This window comes from Adelges cooleyi, unplaced genomic scaffold (assembly GCF_023614345.1).
Source record: "Adelges cooleyi isolate 19-005CV unplaced genomic scaffold, UGA_ACOO_1.1 ACOO_flye_CR_arks_rails_tigmint_CR_PRNA_108, whole genome shotgun sequence".
NCBI lineage: Eukaryota > Metazoa > Arthropoda > Insecta > Hemiptera > Adelgidae > Adelges > Adelges cooleyi.
This window is the reverse complement of record NW_026095761.1, coordinates 13,699,421-13,712,342: the sequence shown is the minus strand read 5'-3', so window position 1 is coordinate 13,712,342 and position 12,922 is coordinate 13,699,421. Positions and strand designations below refer to the sequence as shown.

The following is a 12,922-nucleotide window of genomic DNA, read 5'->3' as shown; positions in this document are numbered from 1 at the left end:
TTCCGCAAAGTCCCTAACGCGTAACGGCCTTGTTCTACGCAGCCTTTAATAATGCATGTGTACTCACTACACTGCACTCTGTACACACAGTATTAAAAGTTATTTGCTCGTCGATGCTCGAACACAATGCGGGCCTGAGAAAAGTTAAGCAAATTAGAATTTGGTGAAAATTTTCCTTTTAGCCGACGTTACATGTACCTACCCCGGGAAATGCATTAACGCAACTTTTCGTATAACGTAATAAAATTATCTTATGCGGAATTAATTATCGTTCGCAATTTGTTTGCTACTATATAATTAAAATAACTCCGCACGAGTAATCTATTTTTACTAAACTAACTTTATTTCCGGTAAAACATGGGCGAGTAAATCAAGTAAGAACGATCGTCGATCGATTAACATTTTAAAAATAAATCTCAGGGAACTTATGGTTGAAACACTTAACTGGACCAAACAATTAAAAAGTTCAACTACTTAGAATCTACAAAAATAATAATATATATATATATATATATATAGTTATAGTTCCCCATTCACACGTTCTAAAATCTGAATATAAATTACATTTGTTTTTATTTCATTGCCCTTACTCTTAGCGTTCATATTATATATTTAGAAAAAGCATCTTATTTCTGAAATATGTAATTATTTTGTTTGAAAAATTATCGAGTTAATATCATCTTGTTTCGTATATTATTCAAAAATTAAATAATATAAAATGATGTGCTTAGTTTGGCATCAATTATTAACAGTTATAAAGCAAGTAAGGGTATTTGTGATTTTGTAATAAGTAGTCCGATTCAATAAGTGTTTCGGGTACAGAATATAAAGTGTAGAGAACTTTTTCTCAAAATGAAAAAGTGTGCTGGTGACAATAAACAAAGTCTTCTAATACGCTGCAAAGTTTGGTAAACGCAGTCTTAAGTGGCATTAATGGGTTTGCGTTCCACGTTGCGTTACTCACAAAGGTTATAGGTGTATTTATATATAATATATAAAACTGGGATCCATAAACAATGTCAGGTTTAAAAGCAATGGAATTCCTAAGAAAACGGTATTGTATGATAAAGAAAACTGCCCTATTATATTATTAGAGCGTGCTTCTCGTCTCATGCTGTTGGTAAGTTTTAGTGCAAAACCAAGTTACCACCGCCCTTCGCCGACGTTTAGGCCTCGCCGGAGAAAGGGCATTTCACTTTACAAATGAAAAATTATCAAAATTAATACAATATAATGAGCACTGTCGGTAATTCGTCTAGATTAAAACGTTTTCTTGATTAAATACGGCACTCTGACAGAGAAATTTGTTACATCTTGTAAATTACGATGGCTGCAACTAATACCTGCGGCACGGTTAACGGATCAAGGACATTAAACTTGACAGTCAACAATTTAATACATTTTTCACTCGTCGACTTTAGCACATAGACAAAATCTTATATTTTTATTTTAAATGTGTCACACGGCATTGTACTCCGTTGGAGTTGCACGATTCAAAATCAACAAAACAATATAATATTTTACATTGATATTTTGGATTTGTCCAAAATTTTGAATATACCTAGTTAGAGACTTTTAGAGTTGTAAGGAAGACGTTCGAAAAAAAAATTTGGTTTAAAATTCAAAATAGCCGGCTTACGGTCAAAAACACGTTTTTTTCAGTGGAAACTGTGTATTTTAGTTCTTATCAAAACTAACAACTTTTCTAAGAAAAAATGTTCAGAATCTTAAGCTATTTTTTTTTATGCATATGGTATCCGTGGTATGCGTGGTATTATGTGTAGTAACCGTGGTTCTTTATTAAAAACCATTATGTATACTTTTTCTAGTACTTAAAATAAAGTGTATTCATAGTTTTGAAAAAAAAAATTGAAATTTTAGTGTAAGCCGTTTTGTTCATTTAAACATACTGTGAGCCATAATCAGTTTTAACAGACATACCATATTATCAGTGTACTGTAAACACAATCGTTGATGCATTTTCCGTTTCACCTGTATGCACAATGTACATAATATCATTAAATGTAGTGGGTTTAGGTTCTAGACTATTTCATCGGAAACTGTCCGTTCCGTTGAAGTGTATATCCGGCCTTCGAAGCATCATCGAGTATAATAGGTAATCGGTCATCCGCCACTTCATCACAACCCACCGACTCTAGTCATTCAATTAGATTATTAATATTATACAGCGTACACTGAATAGTTCGACCGAAGAATCTTTTGAATTAGTTTGTGCGCAATCCAAATAATATACATACCACCCATCAGACAAATTATGTTTATAGCTGTTGACTGTTGTACACTACAAGCGAGTAAATATAATTTTGGCGTGTCGTTTTACCGAAAACGTTTCTTGTTCATCGAATAAGATAAAAACGGCAGTGTTAAAATACACTTAAAAAGGCTCTCGCCCACTGAACTCAATATATGAAACGTCTCGACCTTGGAGGCAGCCATTTTGTGTACCGATTTCATAGAAAGCGAAAAATGCTACGTTACTTTTCCACGATAGACGTTAAAATCACAGAACAAACAGTAAAGAGACTATAAAATTTTTACACGGGCTCTTATGGTAAGAGATAAAGTCACGCCTGACTATAGGCAATACGCGTTTCTAATATGGGGTTCAGTGCTCTCCCCCCCCCCCAAAAAAAAAAGACTACATATTATTATAGTTTCGGAATTGTATATTATGTTCTATTGCAGTTGGAAACATACATTTCATACTGAACAAAGTGTAGTAACAACATGTAGTATACACAATGGTTTATCGTTTTGATTTGGATCACGCTACTACGACAAAAACCTGAGGTAAGTAATCCGTATAGTAGTGTACCTACCTATACGTGTGAATGTAAATCCCAAGTAGTACAAGGTACATAATATATAGGCCCGACAGTGTACAGTATTAAGTTCTAGGGCCCAGAGGCGGTTTCCAGAGGTACAAAGTTTCCTGAAAGTTTTGCTTTTCGGATACCGTTACACCGGGATTAATAATTTTATCACGGAGGGATGGGTGTCGTACAAGGCACCGAATCCTACGCGTTCTCTGTAATCTACACCACCATCGAGGCGGGCCAGGTTCACACAAAGTTGCAACAGTTAACGCTGTTTGGAATGGTGTAAATGATGACAAACAGACGAATTGCAACAAAACGTCGCCACACCGAAAAAATTACATTTAGCTCTAAAATCATTCTTGAAATCTCTTGAAAACGATTATTTACCGTATTTCGACTTACCTATAATAAAGCACGCTGGTCAACGCGTGCAGCAATATGTTCACCAAATGGTATCCCGCGGGGTCCAGTTGATGGATCATGTAGTTCCATCTGAACGTCAACACGGTCAAAGGTCTGTAGGACTTATGGCTTTGCTCCTGAAAACAAAATGGAAACAACAACACAATCAAAACCACCGTTGTTGTAATGCGGCCAAAGTGTTAAAACTTAAATCCCATCGAAATTCTTCGTTGATTTTCAAACAACTAACACTAACGCGTAAGGGCAAAATATGTATGATTTTAAAATGTTATCAATAGTTTAACCTTAATTTTATTCTTAATCTTTCATCCATTCCCGTTATCAAATCTGTAAATAATAGCTTTAATCTTAAGTAATTGGTTTTGTATTGTAAATACTGTCATGTTTTGTATGTGATGATTTTAAGTTTTAGAAGATATTTTAATTTCAAGATGCTAGTAATTGTAGAAGCAAAATATTGTTATAAGCTAATATTTCAATAAATAAGGGTTGATCGTCTGACTATCTAAATAATCGGTTACAGTTGTAACTCATATTGTACTCATAATAATCAATTATAGATATAATGCAAATGTTTTTCAGATGCCCATCGACTGGTACAAGGTTATATTCGAATACTACACTTTGATGGCTTTTCCCAATTGTATTTTAAGTGTAGTTTCGATCAACAAACAACAATAATTATACCCAATTAGTTTACTATGCATAAATTATGTTACTACAACACACAGCCAAACTAGCATACTCAAGTGCAATTTCTGTACGAAAAAAAACTAATATTGTACATTTTTTTCAAAGATTTTTGTTTGTTATGAGCATATCTAACGTCTTATATTTTCAAGTATAATAAATAAACGTATGCGCATATGGAATAGTACCTGTCAATAAAAAATAAACCCATATAATAAGCCACCTATAATGTTCCCTACTCAAGTTTTAATAATTTTTTAACCTATAATATTTTATATTGCTCCGTTTGTATAATACAAATATAACAATGTAAATTTTGGCTAGCCTAACGTTTTCAATTACCTAGATAGTATATTCTAGAGTGAATAGAATAAATACAAATTTTAAAATAAACATGTTTGAATACAAACCTTATGCATCGGCGTGCCCCAAAAATCATTGTAAAATATGTTCCAAATTGGAGTTTGTGGTTTCAAATCCCGGTTATCCTTTATCGCACTGATATCGTCAAACACAAAGTCACAATTGAGGCTGTTGTAGTAGCACGCCACGCAGGTTACAAAAATAACCGTCGATATAGCCAACGAAGAAGCCATGACTTCTTTTACTTAAGACCCTGTAAATGTAAGACATACATAAATTAATACAACGTGAACATTATACTTGTTGTTGCCGGCACATAATTATTATGATGTTTCAAAACAAATTTATAAAGTAAAAGGGTTTAATATTGTACACAATGTTGTAAGTATTAAAAATAACAATTCTGCCAAAAACAACAGTGTTTAGAGAATATTTCGGATAAAAGTAAACAAAGTTTATTATACTAACTTTTGGAACAAAGTTTAGTAGCGTACCGGAGAAAAAAAAATATTTTGTTTGCTTTTTATTTTCACAAAGGAATTTCCGATGCATATAAAATGAAGTTATATCTATTATTCTTGAAAACTTTTCGAGTGGTAGTTGTTGGCCGAAAACGTAACGTAACGTCTACTTAAGAGTATTAAAGTTCAGACAAATTGAAAGTACAAATTGGTACAAACTACAACACGGTATACATGATTTGATAGGTATTATATTTTTAATTAAACAGTACCGAAGAAGTAACTTTTTATATTTTTAAAAATATGTTTTGGCACATTTATAACTCCCATTTATAAGTCCCAGCACCACAGTCTGTAACACATTTTCAGTTGAGTTTTATTTTTTATAATATTATACAAAACAAAGAACTGTTTTTTATTTGAACGGGGTTTATTTTAATATCTACATAAGCTACCACCAACTCGTTTGCCCGTGAATGTAAAATATTGTCACGCAAAAGGATTAAAGGGTCACTCGAGGGTCCTACTTTTTTTTGTTTTTGTAGGTACTTCTATCGCGTGTACAGGGGATTGTAGACAGGGAATTAAGTTTCTAAAAAAATATATTTATGGCGAATGTTGAAGGACAAGCGGGTGAACGGTATTAGGTGAGAAAACAATAGATGGGGAGATAGAGAGATGGGCAACGGGATAATAGGCCTTAGGATATGGCAATCAAGAAGAAAGGACATTCCACGCATGTAATATGACTTAATAAACTGTTTCAACTATACACTAATTGTTAATGTTCTTTGATCATTACTTATTACTATATACCTACACACCAATATATTGTAGTATAATATTTATCACACGTTGATCATTTATTTTTTAGTTAGACAATATTGTCGAGCTATAGTGTTGAATAAACGAAATCCCATTAAAAAAAAAAAAAAACTATAAGTGGAAAAGAATATGAAACAATACATGAGGCTATGCGACACTAGTACATATTGTGTTAAGCCTGGTCAAGAAATTAAAATTATACATTTTTGTTTCGCTATTGAAGATATGCTTTAGTATAAGTATAATTTGTAAAATTTAAGTTATAAAGAAAGCAATTGGCAGTTATTGCTCAGTACTCGTAGATTATATATTATACATTTGTGGTAATAACTCCATAAAATTGTCATTTACCACTTAGTTGCGCCTATTTTTTAAGATCAGCTTTAAGATGACGTTATACTCATTATGTAATGTGAAAATAGGGTTTCCGCTAATGAATACCATAGAGGTTGTGATAGTACTGAAATCACCTAATTTCTAAAGATAAATAAATGACATTTTTTTTAAATAATCAATAATTAAAATATTCAAACCGTTGACGAGTTTTAATACTTTTATTATAATTTATCTAGGCTGTGATAAAGATTACAATTTCGCAGAGGTTTATGTACCTTTGCCAAGGAAGCTATTAAAGATTTAAAATTAGAGGTAAAAGCTGCCAACCTTTAAACCCCTATTGGTGGGTACCTTGACAATAAATATTAATTTTCTCAACAATAACAATTAAAAATCTAAACATGAAAACACGTATGGTCTGAATGATGATAAGCAATTTCAAGAGTTCATTGCTAAAACAATAATTTCTTATGATTTTGACTGCAATTATACATGAACAAATTTACTATCAACATTCAACACCGATTGGCGATATCGTTAAAATATTTAATTAGTTCAATATTTTACTGCAAATAAAAAAAAAACCAAAACTAATCGTGTACTTAAACTTTTATTAGTGGTTACTTTCGATTTGAATTAACTAATAATTGTTTAGAATTTTAGTTAAAATTTTTCCTGGCCTTTTTTTACAGCCCAAGAAAAAAAACATTTGATAATTTAAACTTTTAGATTGTTGCGCAATATCCTATGTTTATGGCCATATTTTTTTTAATGATTATAATTGACTAATGCGTATTAGAAATTTTGGTCACTAGAGATTACTGTTTTAGCACACCGGTTTAAAGAAACAACGAAAAATGATCTACAGTTAAATTAAAATTGACACCAGATATTATGTGTCTAATGTGTGCACGTCGAGTGAACTAAAACAACGATTGTGTTCATTTTATATCTGCGGCAAATAATCTTGGGTCAAATAAAAAAATGTACTAACGATAATATTAGTTGTTTTTATTATGTCATTTATGTTTTTTTTTTACAAACAAAAACAACGACGACTGCATTAAAAACTGCACTTACTATCGGAGATATTATTATGTTTTGTTGTATGTCTAAAACTACCATTACTACCTATGCGATAAATTTTACTATTATTTTACTACTATATTATCAGTTTTACCACTATTTTTTCTTATCTTATCCAAGAAAACAACATACCGTGGGCGTTAATTAATAAAAGACAATAGTGAAGTGGCATTTTCTCAAGAGAAAAATTAAATTTAGCATGCTCTTTTATTTTTGCGTATAATGTAGTTCTTTTTTTTTACTATACATTTTTATCGATAGTAATTTTAAACGTTGACCTAACAATTTTAATGATAACGAAATTGTTTTTATTTAATATTATAATTAATAGGTGTAGAAAGACATAATAATAAATTGTAATTGTGCAAAAACGAGCGTTGATGTCTTTTAGTGGTGTTATCAGCTGGTCAAATTGGCTCTGGTAAAAATTATACTATTATCACACTCTTACTTTGTATTGATAAGCCGATGTTGGTTTCTCACGTCGTTCGTTGATCGTCCATCGGTCGTTTTTAATTATTGTTGTTGTCGTTGTTGTTGTTTTAGCACGTTTGATAGCTGTTTGTTGTTGTTAATATTTTGTTCGACGCGATAACAACCGGACACACGCACGCGAAGGATACACACTACACGCGCGCGTCAGCTGCTGACGCGATAACAGTGTTTATATTATATTTTTTGAAAAAAAAACGACTTACACGGAATACGTCGTAGTTAAGTATATATAAAAAATTAATACTAACCGTTATTCGTCTTGACAAAAAACAATTATTTAGCAATAATAATATTATATTTTCGCGTTATCGAACGGTCGTGGCGTTATCACGGCGGTAACACTGCGGTCGCGGTAACGACACGGCGGCGGCGACGACGACGGTTGCTGCAGCTGCTGCGAGCACATTGTTAAGGACCCGGCAACGGTGGGGCTCGTCCGCGGACTGATGGCCTCGCGGTGCAGGCAGCGTGCGACGCCGGTCGTTCTCATCGTCATCAGCCATCGACCGACAGACGACGCTGGCGCGCGCCGATGGCACCCGAACTCTGCCGACTGCTGGTTCGTTTCACCCCCCAAAAAAGGCTCATGCCGCAAATCCACCCCCTTGGCTAACCTTCTGCGCTGCCACCCTTCGGCCTACCCTTAAGGAAATAATAATAACAATAAAAACAAAATATAATAACGATTGCTCCTGAAATCGTTTGGGGTAGAAAAAAAAATGACTACACTAGGTATTGGCATTGATTAATAATAATAATATTATTATGTAGGTACTATATGACCAAATGCACCGTGGACTACTTGGATTAATACTACATAGAAGGGCGGTGTGGAAAAACCACAGAGAAAGACCGCGTTTTTAGAGTACATCCGACAAATGGTAAAGGACCAAGATTGAAACGATTAAAAGAAAAGCGAATAAAAGATGGACAATGGAGAATGGCTGAGAACCAATCTTAGGATCGAATAAAAAAGAATAACCAACGGTATTGAGTACTGTGAGGTGCAGTAAAAATATATATACTCGAGAAATAAGTTTATCAAATATTATAAATCATTTATTATACTATAATATAACAAATTAGGCCTATATTATACTATAATATAGCCCTAATTTGTATTTTTAAAATCTCTGAGGTTTATTTATTATTTAGTTTTCTTCTTAGAAAAATTTTTTTTAAAGAAAATTGTTGACCATTTCACAATATTTTACCTAAATAAATAAAAATAGTCAATATATCATGTTGTAACACTAAAATGGAGGTGAGGTCTCTCGCGAGTCATCAGTAAAAGATGAAATATAACACCTTAGCGGTTTCTTTTCTCGATAAATACATTTTTTTTATTAATTCATGATTTATTTTTTAAACTGTAAGCACAGTTTTTTTATTTGAAATCCTGTAACTATTTTTCTCCTAAGAATTTGTTATTTATTTATTAGAAAAACAACAAAAGTCAAAATACAACAAGTAATTGTGGTGAAGTTAATATAATAACATAACGCATTGATTTACATAAAAAGAAGCCCTCTAACGATGGCCCGGTTATTAGCTTGATTTAATTATGGGGGTTATGACAGGAGGGTAAGGTGGATTAGGACAGGAGGAATAAGATAGGAGTTGCAGTCGATTATTCGATAGGCTTTCTGGGATAGGAGAACCGTCGTTGGAGAGAGATAAGATGTGTAGTGAACTTATAAGTGGGTTAGGATGGTTTCAAAGGCGGGAATGAAATCTTTTGCAGATTCTATGACTGTCGGTAAGCGTAGGTCGTTGTGAATTGATTCGTTTAACACATACGAAGGGCCTTGATGAAGGATTAGACGGCGAACTTTGGGTTGTAATGTTTGTATTAGTTTTAGAAAATTTGCCAATTAGCTGGTACCTATAGAACGGTTGTTTGCCGTTGGATCTGACCGTGAGTAAGGCGTCTGTATGAGAGTGTGAGGCCTAAGTATTTTGATTTAATAATATTTAAAAAAAATCGCCTCAATGGGCAGGACCACTAAATTGATTCGTCTACAGAGAACACATACCTACATACACCGACTCTGTAAAAATCGAAGAAGTAGTTTGTGTCTTGGAGTGAACACATATATATTTTCTTTGAGCTTAACGGAGCATTCGACCAATACAATCAGAGATCGGCAAGCAGCTATTGTCGAGAACTAGAACTTTTCTAACAAAATCATTTACCACAAAGCCACACGACGGGAAACGGTTAAGTATTATTGATTCCGAGAAATTGCGACTGTCTTATGAAAAAAAAAACCGTATGTTTATTTACGTCCGTCGCAGACGAAAAACTGATTTGTCGAGAAACGCGAGAGTTTCCTTTTAAGATAGACGTACCTTCTTATTGTAGTGTGTCTTTCTCGTTTGAAAGTATTAAATCAAGAAGCGTCTTGCTCGATTCTTGTTTTCAACAGCCAAATTCGATACGGTTATTTGTCCAGACCACTCCAAAGTGTACGGTGTACGCACAATATTTGTTACTGGTACACTTTTTGGTAAAGTGTGTATTCGATAAAAAGTTATTTCAAACAACTCGAGTTCAAATATTATTTCAGTTTCGACGACGCGAGTATTGTTTGTTTAAAATAAGTTAATGACTAAAAGTGTATACTTTAAGTTATACACAATTAAAAGATACATAAAATCGACTACAGAGACCACGCCATAACGGCTATAGTGTAGCAAAGAACTTTTGGCAAGAAGAGATATTGGAAGTTTTTATTTTATTTCAGTCTCAAATTATCATATTGCAGGTTAACGGTTTAAAGTTTTTAATGAATCTACGGGCGGTTGCTGAAAGCGCTATGCCGCTTTCTCGGGCACCTGTTACTCTTTTTTTAACTAAGTGCGCTGTTTAATGTGTATCATGTGAGAGGAACAAGTATATGGGATGAATTACATTGAATCGTCAATGAATAAATTGCTGGATAAGTAATGACGTTGGAGATACAGCCTCTTAAAGAATACAAAATATATACCTAATGGCTAGTAGTAATAATCATAATAGTAATGATTAATAAGGAACTTTATAGGATACTGACTAACTGCCCTATAAATTAATAAAATTAGAAATTTGCTCAATGCACTAATTTATAAGGAATTTTTTCAACTTATACAATAAGTTATGGGTATCTATAATGATTTCCTAGATGTATGTGTCTGTGAGGATGTATAGCTTAACAATTTACTAAAGTGGTTTGAATAAATTGTATTGTTAATTTAAAAAAAATATAATTGGTTCTTTAGTCTGGTTTCTACTTTTAACTTTATGATAATTCTAGTCACTATACTTAATACTATCAATGATGTGATATTTGGTTGTGTCATTTGTATTTCAATACTATTATGTTTGCTTCTATGCTAGGCAATAGAACATAATACATGTTTTAATCGTTTTGTTTTAATATTTCATTCGGTGTTTAAACTTACTTTTCCATTTTTTTTTTTTAAGAAAATAAACCAATACATAATATGTGTTAGGCTGAAAACTGTAATATGTGGTTTTGTCCCATATGTGATGTACGCGAAGTAGGAAATAACAAGTTAACATGACAGGTGTTTATTTGAAATAAGATGAAATGGGAAGCAAATGTGTCAAACGCATTGTTATGCTTTTATTTGTTCATAAAATATGATGTGTGAATTCCTTGAAAAAAAAAATAAAGATGCGAAAGAGAATTAGAGTTTCACAATTATTCTTCTTGTGTTGTTTCCTATATATATTTCATACTACTTCCTCTCCTGTATATGGTCATTCATTCCCACACACACACACACATGTAAGACTTGCAATTTTGTCCCCCGGAATCCAGATTAACTCTTCTCCTTGTGACAGCGTCCCGAAATTGCTCGGGTTCCAAGACCATTAGTCTTCGTCGTCGGTCCACGGACAAATCCAGTAGCCGTCCAATTAAAAATCAATGGTAAGACACACGGGATAAAGTAAAAGACTTTGTGTGTGTGTGTGTCCGCCAGGCGAACAAACTACACGAGCACTCAATTAAATGGACTGTCATGGGAAAATAATGAACACGGGATGTGATCAGGGGCCAAACGGGATATATGTACATATTGTAGGTGGTGGGGCCACTGTAGGAGGTTAGATGACAAACGAGTTTCAGCATGTATTGGATCTATATATACAGACACAAATATAATGATCTTGAATGTCAAGCGTCGTTCGATTTAAGGAACCCATTGCAAGGGATCGTTATCCGTATCGGACTTTTGTTCACTAGAACAAAAAAAAAACCCCTCAATTGTTTAGATATTTCAGACACAGCTATATAAGAACGTTCTCAAAGTTTCAAGACAGCCGAGCAAGTATATTTTTTATTGTATTGATTTTATGATAAAAAATTACATAGCTACTGTTGTAAAATTATATTGTAAGTACCATAGTTTGGAAACTACTAACGAGTGATTTTTTGATAAAGTAAAAAACAAAAGCTATATATTATAATACATTTGCAATTTATGATTAACAGATTACTTAATTATTTTGTTTGGATTGTTCAAATTATTATTGTTTTTTTTTGTTTATAAATAAAAAATGACCTATTCGTAAAAAAAAAACCGTCAATAATATTTTATTAGTAGTCATTACAATAGGTCTGAAATAGCACAATAATTTCCATATTGTATACTTAAGGGTAACCCAAAATCCGAACGCAACGGACTTCAAAATGCACTTTATCTAAAGATTTATCATTGTCTTATCTATATTTGTTCAACGGAGAGTCAAAATTGACACGAGTGCAACTATTGGAAATGTTCCAAAAACCACCCTGGTCATTAGGGTGTATTGTAGTATATACATTGAATCACATTCGAGATTAATGAAATATCTAGAAGTACTCAAAACTCTCAGTGTTCAAATTTTGGTTGGTTTTAAAAAAAAATAGAAGTTAATACATTTATCAGGTAAGCGAATACACGATGGTGTTGATTTTACATTGACAATTTAAAGGATGACTTATTTAGTGTAAGACACTGATTATTTCTTTGAAAATAGTTACAGTTTTGTAGTTTTTTTGGAGACATCAACTTTTGAAATGGTAACTTGTATTTTTAGATATTTTACTCGTTAATGTGGTAAGTAATGTAAGTATTTAATTGTTTTTATAATATTGTAAAATATTATGTTTTTTTTACAATATTACAAAACATATTTTTCAAAAAGAACTACAAATGGAAATTATTTAGCTGTAATATATTGAGTGTCTCGTGTTAAATGAATCGTTCTGTCAATTGTTGACATCAATTAAAAATAGGTACTCAAAAGACATTATTGTGAACTTTATTGACATAAAAAATGACGACGAGAATTTTTAATAAAAATGAAGTCAACAAACTATATTTTTCTCTACATTGTCTGAGAGTTGAACA

General features: G+C 32.6%; 1 protein-coding gene across 1 annotated transcript in view; it reads right to left on the bottom strand.

Moving 5' to 3' along the window:
- LOC126847471 (protein O-mannosyl-transferase Tmtc3) overlaps positions 1-7,950 on the bottom strand; it is a 46,664-nt gene extending 38,714 nt beyond the window's left edge. The window contains exons 1-3 of the mRNA XM_050587727.1: positions 7,476-7,950; positions 4,364-4,569; positions 3,243-3,379 (exon numbers count right to left, since the gene is read on the bottom strand). Coding sequence (XP_050443684.1) covers positions 3,243-3,379; positions 4,364-4,549 — 323 coding nt within the window. The 5' untranslated portion in view covers positions 4,550-4,569; positions 7,476-7,950. The remainder of the gene's footprint in view (positions 1-3,242; positions 3,380-4,363; positions 4,570-7,475) is intronic.
- Between the last annotated feature and the right edge of the window lie 4,972 nt (positions 7,951-12,922).